Source organism: Schistocerca gregaria, chromosome 2 (genome assembly GCF_023897955.1).
Source record: "Schistocerca gregaria isolate iqSchGreg1 chromosome 2, iqSchGreg1.2, whole genome shotgun sequence".
NCBI classification, from domain to species: domain Eukaryota; kingdom Metazoa; phylum Arthropoda; class Insecta; order Orthoptera; family Acrididae; genus Schistocerca; species Schistocerca gregaria.
In genome coordinates this window covers 236,403,106-236,424,907 of record NC_064921.1, presented here as the reverse complement: position 1 = coordinate 236,424,907, position 21,802 = coordinate 236,403,106, and the positions used below count along the sequence as shown (strand labels likewise).

At 42.8% G+C, this 21,802-nt stretch overlaps 1 protein-coding gene across 1 annotated transcript in view; it reads left to right on the top strand.

Moving 5' to 3' along the window:
- Positions 1-21,802, top strand: part of LOC126336767 (suppressor of lurcher protein 1-like) — a 4,187,167-nt gene that overhangs the window by 4,041,864 nt on the left and 123,501 nt on the right. The window contains exon 11 of the mRNA XM_050000778.1: positions 9,826-10,016. Within this exon, the coding sequence (XP_049856735.1) occupies positions 9,826-10,016 (191 nt within the window). The remainder of the gene's footprint in view (positions 1-9,825; positions 10,017-21,802) is intronic.

Genomic DNA, 21,802 nt, shown 5'->3' with positions numbered 1-21,802 from the left:
GATTGGACCGGTCGGTATACTTCCTCGACTTAATCGGGCAAAATAGGTTCACTTTTTGCAAGAAACTCTACCAGGTCTGCTGGAAGATGTTCCCCTGGACATACGGCTACGCATATGGTTGCAGTATGATGGGGCACCCGCACATAACAGTCGTGCTGTGAGCGGATATTTAAGTGAACTCTTCGATGGCCGGGTAATTGGCAGAGAAGCTCGGAGGACGTGGCCTCCGCGACCACCAGACCTGACGCTACCTGACCTTTTCCTGCGGGAATTCTTCAAGGTTCTAGTTAACCCACCCGGAAGCGAATCACCTAGAAACGAAGAGGAATTAATGGATCGCATTCAACATGCCACCTATCACATCAGGGCAATGCCAGAAATCTTTGAAAGAGTTCGGCAAAACACCGTTTGACGTTACCAAGCTTGTGTCACTTCAGAGGGTCACCAGTTCGAGAACCTGCCTTAAGTAAAAAATGTCATAGCTACAAAAAAAGGCCTTTATCAGGGCCGACACAACTTGTAAATGACTTTCTGTATGCGAATTAACAGCTGTTGACGGGTTTGTTCCCGGAACGTCTTATCATGAAACTACAATGGATGTGTCGGAACCCCGGAAGATTCGGCCCCAGGTCCCTTAAGTGGAAGGCTAACGCTTTACCACCGAGCGTGTGGGCCGCCTTGGACACATGACGATCTGCGGCAGGCAAAGCATTCGCGGTCATGCGTTGTCCAGAGCTTCAGGCAAGACGGAAATCCCTCGGCCAATCGGAGAGCGTGGTGCTAAGTTTCTGTAGTCTAAATACTGTGCGTTGTCGAAGTACACAAGATTAGCAATTTTGGATCCTACTGGCATCAGGAATCCAGGGTTAAAATTTCGTGACACAGTTTTTCTGTTCCCTGTAAAGCTTGGAACCACGCATAACATAAGGGGCGGTCAAATGAAAACGAGACAAGTGAAAAAAAGCAAGTAAAATGTTTATTACTTCAAAAGGAATTCTCATAACTGTTGAGACATTTATCCCGCTGTGAGATAAAACGATCAGTGCCTTCATGGAAAAGCGTTTGCGATTCCATAGAGAACCAGGAATGTAGCCAGTCGTTAGCTGTTCAGTCCGAAATAAATCGATGACCAGGAATGTCTTTCTCCAGAACTCCAAAAACATGGAAATCGCTTAGGGAGAAGCAGGGTGTTGACTGAGGACTTGTAGAAGCTTTCCAGTGAAAGCTCTCTACATCGTAGTTGAAACATCCTTGGTATTACGTTCGCGGGTGCAAGTGTTACCAAGTATGTTTCGAGTACGCTATGAAAGTTTCCCTGGGAAGCCCTTAGACATCCTCCATACAGTTCCCATCTCTTTCCGCGCAATTTCCACATTTTTGGAGTCCTGAAAAAAGATTAGCTTCGGGCGGGGAGGTACGCGACCAGGTGCAATCACGGTTCCGTAGCGAATCGCAATCATTTTTCAATGAAGGCAGTGACCGCCTTGTTTCACTGTGGAAAAAATGTATCAACAGTTATGAAAATTTGCGATAATAAACAGGTTTACTTGCTTTTTTTCCGTCTGTTTCGTTTTCATTTGACTGCCCCTTACACGTTAACGGTAACTGACTGGAAAGGTTGCAAAGGAAAATCATTGGCGAACAGTAGGGATAGCCTACTTCTGAGCACTGTAATAATAATCTGCATGAATAAACATTTAACTATCTTCCAGAAACTTGTTAAGTTGTGATAGTACCTGCCCCTACATTTATAACGTGTAATTAACTAACCAGTGGCAAGACGCAATCAATACCTTCACTGCGTGATAACAAAGGTGAAGTCACTGATGACAGTGCCACCAAAGCAGAGTTATTAAACACGGTTTTCCGAAACTCCTTCTCCAAAGAAGAAGAGGTAAATATTCCCGAATTCCAATCAAAAACAACTGCGAAGATGAGAAACATAGAAGTAGATATCCTCGGTGTAGCAAAGCAGCTTAAATCACTTAATAAAGGCAAAGCTTCCGGTCCAGATGGCATACCAGTTAGGTTTCTTTCAAAGTCTGCAGATGTAATAGCTCCATATTTAGTTACTACATACAACCGCTCGCTCACAGAAAGTTCCGTACCTAAAGACTGGAAAGTTGCTCAAGTCTCACCAATACCCAAAAACGTAAATAGGAGTAAGCCGCTGAATTACAGACCCATATCACTAACATCGATTTGCAGTAGGGTTTTGGAACATATACTGTATTCGAACATAATGAAGTAACTCGAAGGAAACGGTTTACTGACACATATTCAGCAGGGATTCAGAAAATATCGTTCTTGCGAAACACATCTAGCCCTTTATACTCATGAGGTAATGAGTGCTATCGACAGGAGATATCAAATTGAATCCATATTTTATATTTTAAGAAGGCTTTTTACATAGTTCCTCACAAGCCTCTTCTAATCAAACTCTGTGCCAATTGAATATCGCCTCAGTTGTGCGACTGGATTCGTGATTTCTTGTCAGAAAGGTAATAACAGACGGAAATCATGGAGTAAAACAGAAGTAATATCCGGCGCTCCCAAAGAAAGTGTTATGGGCCCTCTGTTGTTCCTGGTCTATATTAACGACCTAGGCGACAATATGAGTAGCCGTCTTACATTGTTTGCAGATGATGCTGTCATTAACTGACTTGTAAAGTCATCAGATGATCAAAATGACTTCCAAAATGATTTAGATAAGATATCTGCGTGGTGCGAAAAGTGGCAATTGACCATGAATAAGAAAAAGTGTAAATACTAAAAAAAAAAATTACGCGATAAGTTGCACAAATCTGAATTCCATAAATTCAACTAAATACTTAAGGATTACAATTACAAATAATCTAAATTGGAACGATCACATAGATAATGTTGTGGCTAGAGCAAACCAAAGACTGCGATTCATTGGCAGAACACTTAGAAGGTGCAATAGATCTACTAAAGAGACTGCTTACACTACACTTGTCCGCCCTATTCTGGAGTATTTCTGTGCGGTGTGTAATCCGTGATCAGGTGGGACTGACGGATGACATTGAAAAATTTCAAACAAGGGCGGCTCGTCTTGTATTTTCGCGAAACAGGGGAGAAAGTACCGCGGAAATGATATGTGAATTAGAGTGTCAAGCATTAAAACAAAGGCGTTTTTCGTTGCGACGGGATCTTCTCATGAAATTTGAATCAACAGTTTTCTCCTCCGATTGCGAAAACATTCTGTTGGGAGAAATGATCATCACGATAAAATAAGAGAAATCATGGCTTGCATAGAAAAATTTAAGTGCTCGTTTTTCCCGCGAGCCGTTCGAGAGTGGAACTATAGGGAGACAGCTTGAAGGTAGTTCACTGAACCCTCTGCCAGGCACTTTATTGTGAATAGCACAATAATCACATAGATGTAGATGTATGCCTTAGCCTAGTTACATGCAGTAAGCTTGTTTGCTCCATCTATTAGCCTTGTCTTTCTGTATAAAAACCTGAATGTTCACGTTATTTATATAGTAATGAGCTGTCATCGCCTTCTGCAAATTTCAGTGGTGAAGTTTCCTATAGTTTTGAAAGATAATGGAAAGGAAATAACCAAGGTATATGGCTCACCTTGGTTAGTGTAAGACGTGCATACTGATCACAATGACTTGACTTGACTTGACTTAATTCCTTTGGCCGCTATGGGGGCATAGGGCATCCAGGAGAACTCGCCATCCACCTCTGTCTTTTGCCATTTGCCTCAATTCTGCCCAGGTCTTACCAACTCTTTTTGCTTCCCCTTCCACTGTCCTCTTCCATGTGCCCCTTGGTCTTCCTCTCTTCCTTGTTCCCTGGGGATTCCATTCCAATGCTTTTTTCTCGATGGCTCCATCTGGTTTTCTCAAGGTGTGCCCCAACCAGCCCCACTTTCTCTCTCGTATCTGGTCTTCTATAGGTATATGGTTTGTTATTCGCCAGAGCTCCACATTACATATTTTTTCTGGCCACCAGATATTCATGATGTGACGAAGACATCTATTTATGAAGCTTTGTAACTGGGTTGTTATCTTTTCATCCATTTTCCAGCTTTCACTGGGGTACAGAAGGACAGCCTTCACATTTGTATTAAAAATACAGATTTTTGTTTTGTATGTGATATTTCCAAATTGGATACAATTGTATGAAGGCAGATTTGCCTTTTTAATGCGGTTTTTCACGTCATCTCCAGCTCCACCATCTTCCGCCACTATACTACCCAGATACAGGAATGAATTGACAGTCTCCACTCGCTGCTCACCTATTAACAGGGGCACCTCCATGTTCCCTGAATTTACTCCCATTTCCTTTGTTTTGCCTGTATTTATCTTGAGGCCAGCAGTCTCTGCTTCTTCTTTCAGCAAGTTTAATTTAGCTTGCATATCAGTGAGCCTTGGAGCTATTAAAACTATGTCGTCTGCAAAATCCAAATCCTCCAGACGTTCGTGGATCCCCCACTGGATTCCTCGTCTCCTGTCTGCTGTGACTCTTCTCATAACTCTAGAATGAGTAGAAAAACTGTTGGTGACAAAATGCAACCCTGCCGGACTCCAGTTGTTACTTTTATGGGCTCTGTCATATATCCCTTGTGGAGTACGCAGCATTCGTAGCCATCATATAGAACTTTTATGATGTTTAAGATCTTCTGTGGTATGCCATACTTCCGCAACATCTGCCAGAGCACTTTATGTTTCACGGAATCGAAGGCCTTTTGAAAATCAATGAATGTCAGGTACATGGTTGCTTGGAATTCTTTGCTTTGCTCTAAGACGATCCTAAGAGTGTTAATAAGATCAACACAGCTGCGTTGTGCCCTAAAACCGGCCTATTCTTTACGCAGTCGCTTTTCAAGGGATTCCTTAATTTTGTTTAAAATAATTCTGGTAAGGACCTTACTGGGCACTGACAACAATGTAATACCACGCCAGTTATTACAGTCTGACAAATTTCCCTTTTTTGGGAGCTTTACCACCAAGCCATATTTCCACTCCTTTGGAGATTTCTCTTCAAGCCAAATATGCTTCAGCAAAGGATGGAGCATTTTAACAGTCCTTTCAATATCGGCTTTTAAGAGCTCTGGTCCTATGTTGTCTAGGCCTGGAGCCTTTGTTTTTTTTTTAGTGTTTTCAAGGCAATCTTAATTTCGTCCATTGTGGAGCACTGAAAATTTATATCTTGATCTTCTTCAACTTCCTCTGGAACAGCTCTTACCTGTTCCACTTGGTTGTCTTCACAATTTAACAGTTCCCTGAAGTGCTCCTCCCATCTCTGTAGCTGAGCCTGTTGAGTTGTAAGCATCACACCATTCTTGTTCTTAATTGGTCCTTCATGTCTGAAGTTCTTCATTGACAACCGTTTGGTAATGTTGTAGAGCTCTTCCATATTTCTTTGTCTTGCTGCCTCTTCTGCTAATTTTGCTTGCTCATCTATCTATTTCCTTTTATCTCGACGTAGCAATGTTTTCACTTTTTTGTTCGCCTCCATGTATTCTTTATGTGCTTCGCTCTTCTGCGATCTTGTCTTACAAAAATTTAACGTTTTAGTTCTTTCCTGGGGCTGATTTCATTCCACGCAGCATCGGAGGGAGATCCATTCCTTCCTTTGATGTGCCTTGAATCCTAAGATTTTTTTCTCCCACATCTAAAAAACTGTTCTTGATTTTTTGCCAGCGTGTTTCAATTCCCTCTTCCATAAAGTTTTCTTCAGAGAGGACCTGGAATCTGTTTTGTAGTTCAAGGGCAAATGTTTCTTTGATCTGTTGGTCTTTTAATCTTGCCACCTCTATTTTCTTGCACCTATAATTGGTTCTATTTGCCACTATCTTCAGTCTGAATTTCGCCAAAACTAGGTGGTGGTCACTTCTAACGTCTGCCCCTCTTCCATTTCTGACCTCTAACAGACAGTGTCGGAACTTGTGGATTATGACTATGTGGTCTATTTGATTTTCGGTAATGTGGTCTTGAGAAACCTTCGGTATCTTATGGCAGTTACGATGTGGAAACAATGTGCCTCCAATGACTAGGTCATGTTCAGCGCATGTATCTATCAACAGTTCAGCATTTACATTCCTGATCCCCATGCCATGCACGACGCCCATGATATGTTCAAGCCCTTCATTTTCTGAACCAACTTTTGCGTTCAAGTCACCCATTAAAATTTTTATGTCTCTAGAATTTGTTTGTCTAAGGACTCCGTTAAGCTCTGTATAAAATGCATCTTTTAATTCTCCTTTAGCCATTGCAGTAGGTTCATATCAGTGAATTACAGTGACATATCGCACATTTGTTTTAAAGCGTGCGGTTATTATCCGTTCTGAGACTGGTTTCCACTCGAGTAAGCTCTTCTTGCTGCTTTTAGATAATAAGAGCCCTACACCATTCCTATGCATCGCGTCCTCACCTGTCTGACCCGCATACAGCAACACTCCACCATTTTGTGTTTGAAATTCCCCAGATTCTGGCCACCTTACTTCACTTAGTCCCAATATATCTAGTCGATAGGTCTCCATCTCTTTTTCAACCTGTCTAAGCCTCCCTGCCTCTCTCAACGTCCTTACATTCCAAAAACCGACACGGGTTTTCCTTTTCAGGCCAAAGGTCATATCCTTAAGATCCATCCGGCTGTTTCTCCTTTTAGTTTGTGTGATATGTGTTTTTTGGTGGTGCGGGTTATCAGCCCACAGCCCCCGAGTGTCCTGGAGGGGTTGCCACCTAATGTCCTGGACACCTGCCAAGGTTTTACTTCAGGGCCTTACCCCTTAGATAGCTTGTCTTCACCACGACTACAGAGCGCTATCCATCCCTTCGCAGTAAGGCCTATGTGCATCAACTTTGTCCTGGTTTCCAATGATCTTACGCTGTCCACATTAGGCGACTGTGTCTGCTGCCACACAATCACAAGGAGGAAAAGGAAAGGATGGGACAGAACAGAATATGATAGGACAGGACACTAGACGAGACGTTGTGAGACACACTTTGTCTGGATCCTCTATGGAGACCTGTCCGGCACTGATGCGAAACTTCCTGGCAGATTAAAACTGTGTGCCTCACCGAGACTAGAACTTTGGGCTTTTGCCTTTTCTAGGTAAGTCATCTACTGACTTTGCCAACCAAGCACGACTTACGACTTTTCCACACCGCTCAACTTCCTCCAGTACGCCGTCTCCTACCTTCCAAACTTCACAAAAACTGTCCAGTGAAACTTGCAGAACTAGCTGTGAGGATAGATCGTGAGTCGTGCTTGGGTAGTTCGGTAGGTAGAGCACTTCTCTGCGCAAGGCAGAAGTGCCGAGTTCAAGTCTCGGTCCGGCACACAGTTTTTCACTGCAGCTGCCAAGAAGTTTCACAACTTTCAAGTAGAAAAATATGTAATTGTATTCATAACATAGTGAAGCCACCACGCACACAGAGAATACGTGCGTATAAGACGTGGAACAAAGAATGTGAAACGATTGTATAAAACACGAGCTATATGCATCTGAAAATAGTTAAGGAAGTTCATCAAACGCATGTGGGATGAGGCCAACTGCCCAAATATTCAGATAGATTAAAGGAAACCAGTTTTTATACGGTACATCAAAAGTCACCCCTCCTGCCAAGCCTCAGCGCCCAGCTACACTCTACTTTGTCGATGGAAACATGTCATTCTCCAAGAACCACGCGGCGCTCTTATTTTCCATTGGTCGCGTCAGCTGCCTCGCCAAAGAGTTCATTCAGGGCTCCTGCTGATCATATCAGAGACAATCATCTTCCGTTACCAACTGCTCGGAACGGAATACAACTTTGTGGAATGTCTGCGATTTGAGAAAAGGTGAAAGAATGTCAGCAGTGTAAGTTGTGAATGTGACGGACACCTTCCAACAACGCCTGCCCCCTACACCAAAACTTGTAGAGATGGCCTATCTACTGATATGTGTTAGTTTTCGGTTTGTCTTGTAATTTTCGAGCAGTCGTCTTCTGAAAACCTGAGGTTACTTATAAATAACGCTGTACACAGGAGAAATATTCAGTATGCAGCGATATCTCAGCAATAACCATCTGATGGAAAATAGTTCGTACGGGTATGTGACCTATTCGAAATCTATCCCGACATGTAACACATTCAACGAACACTGCTATTTATTTTCTGCATTTTGTAATACAGTTTGATGTTTACACCTGCACAACAATTAGGAAACACTACAACTTCCTTCTTACAAATTAGCGATTGAAAAACAGGTATTTTTAAGAAATCACCGCTAAGTATTTTCGTACACGTTATAGATGTTGTACAGTTTACGATAAATGCTCGAATATCCCACTCTAAACTTCAGTGCATCTGTGCAATAATGAGAGAAAATGTAGTGTTGCCTCAGCAAGTTCTCTGATGGGGGCAACAGCGTAGTTCATGCGACCAACCAATTCATCTCGCGTATTTAGATTTAGTTTTTGCAGCTCAGCTGTCGTCCAGCCCCATAAAAGAATACAATGGCGGTCTTGGTGGCCACTTAATTGTACTACCACGACCAGACCAGCTCTTACATAGGTGCGCACCGCTATGCCACAAACCATTCGAAATAGGGCACATGTCTGTAAGAAGTTTCTCGCCTCAAATGAGCGTTCGTTTCAAATCCCTGAATACTACCCCCTCTTCTGTGGACACCTTGTATAGTCGAAACGACAGCGTACCTTTGCATAATTATGGGATTTGTTGACATAGAAGTTGTAAGAGGTCCTTGACTAAGGAATTTATTTGCTAGCACACTCGAGGAGATGTAATTTCGATGGATTGCTCACGCGCTGCCTGCTACATGTAAGCTAGAAGAGAATCTCAGACCAGAGACCAGTGTTGGCTGCAGTAAGAGCAGTGTTCGCAGTAGGAGTAAGTAGTAGCCAGCAGCAGTCGGGTGTATGGAGTTGGCGGGGCCGGAAGTGCGGAGCGTTGGCGGTGCCTGAGCGTTGTATTATTAAGGTAAAAGCAGCCGAGCTCATACCTAGTTTGTACTATCGTCATATCAAGTCCCATGTAAATGTTTTAAAAAAAGTTTAATAATATTTTTTTATAAAATTAGCTTTTTTGACAATCATTCATTTGAATTTAAAGAATTTACTAATTCCTGCAACCATGGTCATCCCAATTATCGTAAAGAAAAATCTGTTGTTTCTTCTTATACGTGACAAATCTAGCGGCCAGCATTGCACTGGGCTGTGCCAGAAAAATTTCTTATAGAAGCAGATATATACGCGTTATCCGGCGACTTCATTGAGGTAAGAATTTTCAATTTATTCAGAATGAGCTTTCATGGCCATGACGCAGCACTGCTGACGTCCAAATTTACCAGTTTAGATTCACAGTTAGTTAATTATTGGAAGGTTATATATGAGTCACATTTTTTTTAATTGGGAGGTTAGTTACGTTATTATGGCGAGGTTAGATTGAGTATGAATGCTATACTTATTTTTTACTGTAGGGAGGTTAGGAAGTTTTCGGAGTATGGTATTGCGTCTTAATGTAAATAACTATGTTGAAGAAACCAATGTTTTGTCCACGGTTACAGTAGCCTTCTTCTGGGTTTTGACCACTGTAACCATTACCAAAACGTTGTTTTCTCCTGTATACTTGTTTACATTGTGATGCGGTACCCTACTCAGAAAACTTTTATGTCAACTTATTCTGGCCGCGGAAGCAAACACAGTTACATTATGCGGTTTAGCAAACAATTCGAGTAGATGATTTAAGCGGTCTGTTGCTTATTCTATGCATCTGTGTCTGCTATATAATGTTGCTTGCTGCCTTCCTCTGACCCCGAGCGCCATACCTCGCATGTTCTCGTTGCAGCTGTGAGGGAGTGGACGCGCTGGTGGCGTACGTGCACATCGAGGGCCGCATGGAGAAGATCGACAGCTTCTGCGGGGACGCGATGCCCAAGCCGCTCATGTCCAACGGCGCCCGGCTGCTGCTCGAGTTCCGCGGCCAGCACTCCTCCAGCCACGCCAGGGGCTTCAAGGCCACCTACAGCTTCACCGAGAGTGAGTCCGGACCAGTGGTCCACGCTGCAAAATGAACTCCTAGACGAGAAACCAACATTTCGGCGCTAACCATCCCACTATTCCCCCTCCACCCCTGCCTGGAGCCCTGACAGTGTCTGGGAACCTCCTATTATTTTTTATTTTATTTTATTTATTTATTTTTAAGTAGTCAGTTTTCGAATCATTTGATGCGGCCCACCTCGAATTCCTCTCCTGAGCCAGCCTCTTCCTCTAAGAGTAGCAATTGCAACCCACGTGCTCAATTACATGCTGATGTGTTCTAATCTCCGTCTGCTTCTACAGTTTTTACTTTCTGCAGCTCCCTCTAGTACCATGAAAGTTATTCCCTGATGCCTTAACAGACGTCCTGTCACCTACCTCTTCTTGTTCCCAGTGTTTTCCATACATTCCTTTCTTCGCCTATGTTGCATAGGACCTCCACATTTGGTACCTTACCAGTTCACTTAATTTTCAACATCCTTCCGTAACAACACATTTCAAATGCTCGATTCTCTTCTTTTCTCCTTTCCCCATAATCCATATCTCAGAACCATACAGTGGTGTGCTCCAAACGTACAGTCTCGGAAATTTCTTTCTGAAATTAAGCCTATGTTTGATATGCCAGAAATGCCCTTTTTTTCCAGCGCCAATCTGTTTTGTATGCCCAACTTGCTCCACTCAACATGAGTTATTTTTCTGCCAAGGTAGCAGCATTCAAACTGCCTATTGGCTTGTGTCTCGGGTTCTTCGGCAGACGTTCATCTAATGATTTTACTGACGTTTCGGCAGCACGAGTGGCTGGCATTGTCAAAGCTTCACCCTCCATTGGCGGTGGCGAATTGGAGCGGAGCTCGCGGCCGCAGACTATATATACCTGGAACGCCAAAGTCCGAGGGCTTCTCCGCGGTCATTTCCGGTGCGGTTCTCCTCTTGCTACCTGCGATGGTCGTTCTCTGCAGTACGGGAAGCCAGGATTCGTTTAACTTACGGCATTCCTCTTTCTTGTGAAAACTGTTCACGTATTTTTGTATTTCAACAGCTCGGCTCCAGTTCACCACCGGCAATGGAGGATGAAACTTTGACAATGCCAGCCTTTCGTGCTGACGAAACGTCAGTATAATCATTAGATGAATGTCGGCCGAAGAACCCGAGACAGAAGCCAATAGGCAGTTTGTCAATAAGTGGCCACGAAAGCCTTAACAATTTTGTAGCAGCATTCCTTAACCTTGTCTGCTTCTTATTCATCAATTAATATTCTACGCGTCTTGCTGTTATCATTTATGCTACTTCTCGTTACTTTCGTCTTTCTTCGATGTACTCTTAGTATGTATTTTGTATTCATTAGACTGTTCATTCAATTTGCTCTGAGCGCTATAGGACTTAACATCTGTGGTCATCAGTCCCCTAGAACTTAGAACTACTTAAACCTAACTAATCTAAGGACATCACACACATCCATGCCCGAGGCAGGATTCGAACCTGCGACCGTTGCGGTCACGAGGTTCCAGACTGAAGCGCCTAGAACCGCACGGCCACAATGGCCGGCTGTTCATTCAATTGAAGACATCCTTTAATTCCTCTTCAACATCACTGAGAATTGCAAAGTCATCAGCGAATCTTATTGTTTGTATCCTTTCACCTTGAATTTTAATCCCACTCTTGGAGCTTTATTTTATTTTCGCCATTGCTTCTTCGATGTATAGATTGAACATTAGAGGCGAAAGACTGCATTCCTGTCTTACGCCTTTTCTAGCGCGAGCACTTCGTTCTTGGTCTTCCAGTCTCACCGTTTTGTCTTGGTTCTTGTGCGAATTGTATACTAACCGACTTTACCTATAGCTTATTTTATTATCAAACAGTAATATGGGGTTTGTCTGCTATTTGCCTTCATGACGGGTTGAACACTGCTGCTGACACTTTCAGTGAGGTGTCTGTAGAAGAATGGCAGAGAAGTCATCGTTCTAGCACATTCCAAAAGTCGTTATGTTCTGGTATGGACTCTGTGTAGGACAGTACAGTTAATGAATATTAGTGTCACAGGCCACTGTTCACAGATACTGCCTTGTGATAGTGTGCATGTTAACATATAATTAGTGTGTACTTTACATAATTTTCTATACAGTAAAGAGATAGTGCAAACCATGTGCATAATTGTACTCCATCTATTTGAGAGTGAATGTAATCTTTGGGATACTTCTGTGCTTAATTGTTTGGAGACAGTCTAAGTTTCTTGTAATATTCCATTGCTAGAAGTATTCAGGTTCAAACTTTTACATACATTAAACTTACGAACGTATTGCACAGAGTTTACGTCAATACGGCTGGGAAGAATAGCGCACATAGTTCAGTGCACTTAAAATTTGATGACTAATAGTTAATAAGGAAGAAATTGTATTTTTAATTAAGGAAGTTTAACCCAATCAGGTTCTGTGTTGCCCGACCACGAGTCAACATATGTTCCGAACTGTGACTTAAGTATAATTTCATAGAGAATAAAGTGATATGCGAAAATTCCTTTTGTCAAGAACCCATCTGAGTCTTTATTGCTGAGTAAATACAACACGCAAGTCCCTTGAAAGTTAATGTCTCAATGCAGATTAAAGCAACGACCGTATCACAATAATCTTGATACTTCAATCATGTACAACTATTTTCTATCGAAATTAGCCACATAGTAGTTTTGAATACGACAGAATCCTATCGCAGTTGACAATAGAAACTATTTCACTTTACTTTTCTTTACCGAGAGTCGCGATATAAGGAGTAGTCCGATTACACATGTAACTCGGACTGCAACACGCTCTTGAATACACTTTGCGGTCGACATATATTCTGGCGCTCAGGTCATACAGGAAATACATATTGATTGTCATTCTGATTCAAATAGTTCTCCTCTCCGAAATGTCCCTTGTCCACAATGCTGTAAAATGTGTTCGTATACTTCCGTATCCGCTGTTTTCTTGATTGCAATGAGGTACCATCCAGTAACCACAAAAAAAAAAAAAAAAAAAAATACCCCCATATCGTAACTCGACCCACTCTGCACTTCACTGCCGGCACTACTACACGTGATGTGAGGTAAGGATCTCTCGACATTCGCAAAAGCCGAACACTTCCATCGGAGTGCCACAGGGCATGGCGTGATTCATCACTCCAAATCACGCATTTCGAGTCGTAGTGCGGTCGGCCTTTAGAATGCCTCAAGCGTCGCTTAGCACTGGGTACAGAAAATTTGTAGTTTATGAGGAGTTGCTCCACCATTGCACCCAATTCCTTATGACTCCCTAAGCACTATCATTGTGCTAACTGGACTGGTAGTAATACACTGAAACTCATGAGCAATTCATTCCGGTGATTTTATGCCACTTTTTACAATGACCTTCTATAATGCGCAATAGTCCCTGTCAGTCAGGTATATATGAGGTTTGCCTGGTGATGGTTTAGTTGTGGTTTTCCATTTCACAGTCACGAACAATCGACTTGGGCAGCTTTAGAAGCGTTGAAATGTCCCTGATAGATCTGCTACTTAATTGGCACCGAAAGGCAAGTTCCCTCTCGCTAACAAAGATACGAATGTACACGGTAACGGCTGGTTCCCCGTTGCTCTTGTACGTGGACCAGAAGTCAATAAAGTAAAAGGGCTAGATAATTTCAACCCACCTGATGTCATCACTTATCGCACATTTAAGATTTGTAAAGTTTACAACAGAGATTAGGGTTCATCGTATTACATGTCGACTGTGCCTTTGGTTCTCAGGATCAGAAATCATCGTAAAATGAATGAATTTGAATCTGTCTCAGTGTGGGTGAAACGTATTGACAACTGCTCGAAGGCACGGAGTTCTCCTGTTCGACTGATTCTCCTTTTATCGCTTCTGTACTTGGCACAACAGTCTCCGCCTGCTTTTACGTTGGAGGATCCGCTTGATGTGTCAACGCGTGGTTAGTTCCGCATTACATAGGCGTGTCTGGAAACTTTTGATCATGCAGCGTGTGAGGTAACGGGCGAGTTGTGGCGCCCTGCAAATGCTGTATGTTCGGAACTGGGGCGGTCGCACAGGACGTTCGTCAAAGCCGAGGCCCGGCAGCAAATACGTGGTGGCAAACGTTAGCCGTACGAGAGGGGTAGCCCCAGCGCGTGGTCCAGCCGCGTGGTTGGGAATTCCGCTGTGACGTGGACGGTGCTTTGTGTCGGTGAAGGAGATGTCTATGCCGGGAGTGCCAAAGATGGCGGACTTTGTGAAACCGTAATGGCAGACATTTCACAGTTCGTATAGAAATTAATAGTAGTAGAGGAATCACGATACTTCAAAAAGAAACATGTACATTACCATTATTTGTACGACGATTCTGATGGCGTAATCAGACTTACAATATCTTTATTAGTTTGAAGTTTAGTATCCGACTGTAAATTAGACAAGTATCACCCAGCAACGAATTTTCAAAATGTAAACGCTTCATCCGATTTCGTCGATCGACGTGTCTTTAAAAAGCTATTAGTGTAAACCTAAATTGGTATGAATTATAGACATATACCTTGAATAGTACATGTGTTATTGCCGGTCAAACTGGCCAATTACTATCGATCGCGTCAGGCCTTAAGTATTCCACAGTTACACGAAAAAACGCTAGCAGCATGCTTATAAATATATTTATTCATCTATGTCTTTGCTTATAACTGATATATATTATTCATGAAGAAATTGGTTAAATATTTACTGTGTTGTAGAAAGCACAGACATTAGGCTGCTGGCCTACGTGTTGTTTTATTTCTTTGGATATATGATTTAATTGTTTATCTATTCAATAATGTGTATAAGAGAGTGTTTATGGTCCAGCCGTAGGAATATTTATTTAATTTCAAGTATCTAAATCTAAATCCAGTATTTCGTATGTGCTTAAATATGTTTGTGAGTGTACGTTCGCTTGGAAACACGGAGGGAGCGCTCTAGACAATCAGAGCGCTCGTTACTGGTGAGACTGTATGGAAGTGGGGGAAGAGGATCGTTTCGGGAGGTGACACGGAGGGCGGCAGTGCTGGACGGTCGCACAGGACACGGGAAGTGCTCCACGCGACTGCGCGACGGACGCGGTGTCTCGGAGAGACTTCGAGAGTGTGGAGCGGTTTGCGCGTGGTCGCGACAGATGGAAATATTTCGGACTCCCGACTTGTGTACTTGTGAGATTACCGTGGCTTCTACAATGAAGACGTAGTGAGCGTTTAGAAGTGAATATCTCGCGAGCTATATTGTCGTTCGTAAATAAATACGTGATTGTTTACCTGTTATTCAACTTATAATTTATTTAATTGCTGGACCATTAACACCAATTAGTGTTTTGCAGAAATACATCGCATTCTCAGAAGTACTTCTACTATCGTACTCATCATTTAAAGTCGTTAAGATAGTAACCGCAGATTTTATTTAATTGCAATCTTTCATTTATAAATTTATATGTTACATTCATAATTAGCAACTGCCGTCTGACAGAAACCTTCGACCATTCGATTCATGTGTGTATTCTTATCGTATAATGTAGACTCAGCAGTATTTGGTCTGCAATGCGGCAACTACGTATCCCAGCCGCTAGACAACGAAACCTTCCTAACTTTTTAATATTTGCAACTCCGAGTCGGAGGGTGGTTAGTTATTTGAAAGCCCACAAGTGTATGTTGTTGTTCTGATCTTCAGTCCGAAGACTGGGTTCATGCAGCTCTCCATGATACCCTATTTTCTGAAATATCCTCATTTCGGAGTAAGTACTGCAACTTATATCCTTCTGAATCTGCTTACTGTATTCATGCCTTGGCCTCCCTCTACGGTTTCATCTCCTCCCCTCCCCCCCCCTCCCCCATGCTTCCCTCCAGTACTAAATTGGTAATCCTTTGCTGTCTCACAATGTGTCCTACTGCTGATCCGTTCTTCTAGTCAGGCTGCCCCACAAATTTCTTTTCTGCCCAGTTATAATCAGTACCTCTTCATTAGTAACGTGACCTATTCCGCTAATCTTGAGAGGTCTTCTGTAGCGCCACATTTCAAAAGCTTCTATTTTCTTCCTGTCTCAATTGTTTACCGTCCAAGTTTTACTTCCATCTATGACTTTGCTCCATGCAGATACTTTCAGAAAAGAATTCCTGGCGCTTACATCTATACGTAAACATATTAGCTGTCCTGTGTCTGCTTCTTCAACAACACAGAGTTTACTGAACATCAGTTAAGTATAAAGAAATCACAGAAAAAACAGAAGCTGGCTCTTCTTCCAACAAACACAGAAAAGCTTCCTGGCAGATTAAAACTGTGTGCCGGAGCGAGACTCGAACACGGGACCTTTGCCTTTCGCGGGCATGTGCTCTACCAACTGAGCTACCCAAGCCTTATAGCTTCAGCTACCTCTGAAACACAAAAAAGTCGTCTGGGGCCGCATACCTCATGGCATTTAAAACACACAGAATGTTTTCTGAAAATCCCATACGTCAGTGCTGGGGAACAGTGTATCTTCATCACGCTGCAACGCGCTAATACGAGCAACTCTTCGGCGCCCACACAAGCTGTCGGTACGTCAATGGAAGCCTCGACAGAACAGGGACGGCGCCCCTTTAGCAAAATAGGTACATCCTTCTGAAAGCCAAACGCCGAAGGACAGTAATAATACAATCCAAAACGCCGTCCAATTAATAACCAAGTTTCACTAGATCGCCGTAAATACGTTTCCAGAGAGCATTTAGTATACACGAGCTAGTTGGAGTAAGTGAGGCCGAGACGCTCCACGGGAGGCCCTTAATCTGTTGCTGTTGCTTAGCTAGGTGACCTGGTCCGGCGGATGAAGCACTGCGTGCCCCGCGTCAGTGACCTCGCTGGATGATCCATTGATACGACCAGCGGGATTACAAGGATAATAATGATAAGATTCAACATGACATTATCAAAAATCGATGCAAAGTACACTGAGTTGAGAAAAGTCATGGGATACCGAGGTTGACATACACAGATGCTGGTAATACCGCCTACGCAAGGTATGAAAGGGCAGTGTATTGGCGGAGCTTTCATTCATATTCAGGAGATTCACATGAAAATGTTTCCTTCGAGATTATGGCCGCACGACGGAAACTAGCAGACTTCGAATGCGCAATGGTAGTCACAGCTAGACGCATGGGACATTCCACTTCGGTAATCGTTAGGGAATTCAATATTCTGAGATCCACAGTATCAATAGTGTGCCGAGAGTACCACATTTCAGGCATTACCTCTCACAACAGATAACACAATGGCCAACGGCCTTCACTTAACGACCGCAAGCAGCTGCGTTGGCATAGAGTTGTCAGTGCTAACAGACAATCAACACCGCGTGACGTAACGCAAGAATAAATGTGGAACGTACGAAGAACATATTCGTTAGCATAGTGCTGCGTAATTTGGCGTTAGTGGGCTATGACAGCAGACAACCGAGGCGAGTGCTAACAGCACTCCATCGTCTGCAGCGCCTCTCCTGGGCTCGTGACATCAGTTGGACACTAGGCGATTGGAAAACCTTGACCTAGTCAGATCTACAACTACATCTACATCCATACTCTGCAAGCCACCTGACGGTGTGTGACGGAGGGTACCCTGAGTACCTCTATCGGTTCTCCCTTCCATTCCAGTCTCGTATTGTTCGTGGAAAGAAGGATTGTCGGTACGCCTCTGTGTGGGCTCTGATCTCCCTGATTTTATCCTCATGGTCTCTTCACAAGATATATGTAGGAGGGATCAATATACTGCTTGACTCCTGGGTGAAAGTATGTTCCCGAAACTTCAACAAGAGCCCGTTTCGAGCTACTGATCGTCTCTCCTGTAGAGTCTTCCACTGGAGTTTATCGCTTTCGCAAATACTAAATGATCCTGTAACGAAGCGCGCTGCTCTCCGTTGGATCTTCTCTATCTCTTCTCTCAACCCTATGTGGAACGGATCCCACACTGCTGAGCAGTATTCAAGCAGTGGGCGAACAAGCGTACTGTAACCTACTTCCTTTGTTTTCGGATTTCATTTCCTTAGGATTCTTCCAATGAATCTCAGTCTGGTATCTGCTTTACCGACGATCAACTTTATATGATCATTCCATTTTAAATCACTCCTAATGCGTACTCCCAGATAATTTATGGAATTAAGTGCTTCCAGTTGCTGAGCTGCTATTTTGTAGCTAAATGATAAGGGATCTATCTTCCTATGTATTCGCAGCACATTACACTTGTCTGCATTGAGATTCAATTGATATTCCCTGCACCATGCGTCAATTCGCTGCACATCCTCCTTGCTTGGCACATACCCATCTAACGCATTTTGGACGATGGTTTTGAACTTTGTCTACTGATCCTCAACACTATCTGTACTTGAGACAAAACTTTTGTGTTGAGCCGTCAGGTACTCTGTAATCTGCTTTTTGTCACTTTTGCTAAACAGAAAAATCTTCCTACCTTTTTTAATATTTCTATTTACGACTGAAATCATCGATGCAGTAACCGCTTTATGATAGCTGATTCCCTGTCCTGCGTTAACTGTTTCAAATAGTTTGGGTCTGTTTGTCACCAGAAGGTCTAATAAGTTATCGCTACGAGTCGGTTCTCTGTTTAACTGCTCAAGGTAGTTTTCAGATAAAGCACTTTAAAAATTTTCCTTGGATTCTTTGTCCCTGCTACCCGTCATGAAAGTTTGAGTCTCCCAGTCTATATCGGTCAAATTAAAATCCCCACCCAGAACTATGCCATGGTGGGGAAATCAACTCGAAATATTATCCAAATTATCCTTCAGGTGCTCACCCACAACAGCTGCTGAGCCAGGGGGCCTATAGAGACATCCAATTACCATGTCTGAGCCTGCTTTTCCGTGACCTTCAACCAAATTATTTCACATTTCGGATCTCCGTCAATATCCTTCGATACTATTGCACTTCTTATCACTATAAACACGCCTCCCCCTTCACTGTCCAGCCTGTCTCTCCGGTATACATTCCAATCTGAGTTTAGGAATTCATTACTGTTTACGTCTGGTTTCAGCCAGAGTCTCAGTTGGCAAAAGCTGGTGTTAGGGTTCGAGAGTGGCGCAGAAAATATGAAGCCACGAACCCAAGTTGTTAACAAGACATTGTGCAAGATGGTGTTGGCTCCATAATGGTGTTGTCTGTGTTTACGTGGAATGTATTGATCCATCTGGTCTATCTGAACTGATCATTGACTGGAAATGGTCATGTTCGGCCACTTGTTGACCTACAAGGATGGAATTTTTATGGATGACAATGAGCTATGTCTTCGAACCAGAGTTGTTCGCGGCTAGTTTGAAGAACATTTTGGAGAATTCGAGCTAATGATTTGGTCACTCAGGCCTCCGACATGAATCTTATCGAACATTTATGGGAACCAATCGTGAGGTCAGTTCGTGCACAATATACTCCAGCGGCAACACTTCAGATATTATGGAGGGTTTTAGAGGCAGCATGGCTCAGTAATTCTGCAGGAGACCCAAGGAATTGTTGGGTCGATGCCACGTCGAGTTTCTGCCGTACGCCGGAAGAAAGGAGGCCTGTCACCATACTAAGAGGTATTTCATTCCTTTCGGCACCTCATTGTAACGTGTCTGCATATACGTGTGTATTCTGCCAGCTCCTCGACTGGTTGTGGTAGAGGGTACTTCTTGTACCTCTATCTGATCCCCATTTCCCTATTCCACTCTCGAATGGCACGTGGGAAGAATGATTGTCGGTAGCACGCCATATGAGCTCTAATTTCTCGAATTTTCTGGTTTTGGTCATTTAGCCAGATGTTGTGGGAGTAAGTAATAAGTTGTCAAAGTCCTCCAGGGAAGTTCTCTCTATGAATTTGAATAGTAAAGCTTTTCGTTATGAACAACGCCTCTCTTGCAGCGACTGCAACTCGAGATACTCATCTCCGTTACAATCTCGCACAGAGCAAACGATCCGGTGACAAAACGTAGTGTTTTTTATTGGATCTTCTCTCTCTCTCCTGTTAATGCAACCTGTGCAGCCTGGTAAAGGTCCTAAACTGATGATAAATACTCAAGGATCGGTCTCGTAAGCCACTTCTTTTGCTGATAAATGACATTTCCTTAAGGTTCTTACCATCCGTCTCTGTCTGGCATCTGTCGTTAATAAAACAAGTGTAACCTCAAAGATAAAGAGAAAGCCATGATAGACCATCTTCAAAGAACTGAACAAACGATAAAAGTAGAAGGAAAACAATTACATGGATATCAACATTTACAAGTCAAAACGACATCATGCACTTTTTCTTCTTCTTCCTCTTCCTCTTGCGGGTTAGACACGTCTGGCGCCGTTTTTCCGTCCCCAGTCGCCATCTTCTTCTGTCTTGACTCTTCTCACCTTATTCCTTGCCTGATTTGCCTCCTGCACATCAGTTTACCAGTTGCGACTGGTCCACCTTTTCTTCCGCTGGGATAGTATCCATAGTATTACCCATAGAAGCTCATTCCTCATACTAACACAGCGAAACCACATCATCTCTTTTTGTTTGGTGTCGTCGCAGATATCCGTATCTATTTTCAGTCTTTGTGGAATTACATAATTTTTTTATATATCCATCCTAGTAGAGCTTGTGCTTCGTCTTAAGTAATCCATCTCAGTAGCAAGCAGTTTATTCTTATTCTTTTTGCTAACGTCCCAGGCTCCGAACAAATGTGCACTCTAGACTATAATCTCACACATTCCCTACTTCATTGTTATTCTTGTCTTTTTGTTTCACAGACCAGAGTACATTGTTCTTGTTACAGCTCGGTACTTATTAATCCTACTGGTCATTTCATTATTGCTTGTGCCTCTCTACTAAATAATACCTCTCTCTCATCCCTAACATTACTTCTCCCATTACCTCAAAATTATTTACTTTTGTATTCCAACATCTAAGTACTCTCACTTATTCATTTTTATCTTCGGGCCAGCCTTGTGGTTCCTCTTTAACCTTTATTATTATATAGTATAGCCCAGACCACATTTATCTTCCACTAGCACAACCTGATCAGCAAAATACAGCTCTACTGTGACTCCCATAACCTTGCATTTCCTATGCCACAACGCGTAGCATAATTAAAAAAAAACATATTCAGAATGGAAAGGGGAAATTGTTCTTGCTGATACAGCTTAAAAAGGGTGAGTGACAGCACCCAGACCTGCTGTAGATCCTTATTCACCTTGAATCCTTCGGCCCAAATATTCCGAATTCTTACTCTTGCTATATTATTTTCATATAATTTTATAACAAGCTACAGAAATGTTTGAACATCTCATTCTGGATGTTTGAACAAGTTCTACCTCTTTCAGTTTTTGTCACAGTTTGTTGGTGGGTGCAATCAGGGCAAAAGGCGTCTCCAGTCCAACCTCTGTGCGGTTATCAGATATTAGTTTCATTGTGAACTAGTTGCCCATTACCGATGTTCCCGCTCGGAATCCTGCTTTCCCTTTTTACTGTTGTTATTGTTGTTGTTTTTGTCGTTGTTGTTCCTAATAATACAAAATAAAAGTAAAGAAAGGAAGTGAAACAGCATTGTAAGAAATGGTATTAATGATTGGATTATTCAATTTCAATAACTGGTTCAAATGGCTCTGAGCACTATGGGACTCAACTGCTGTGGTCATTAGTCCCCTATAACTTAGAACTACTTAAACCTAACTAACCTAAGGACATCACACACATCCATGCCCGAGGCAGGATTCGAACCTGCGACCGTAGCAGTCGCAACGGTTCCGGACTGCGCGCCTAGAACCGCGAGACCACCGCGGCCGG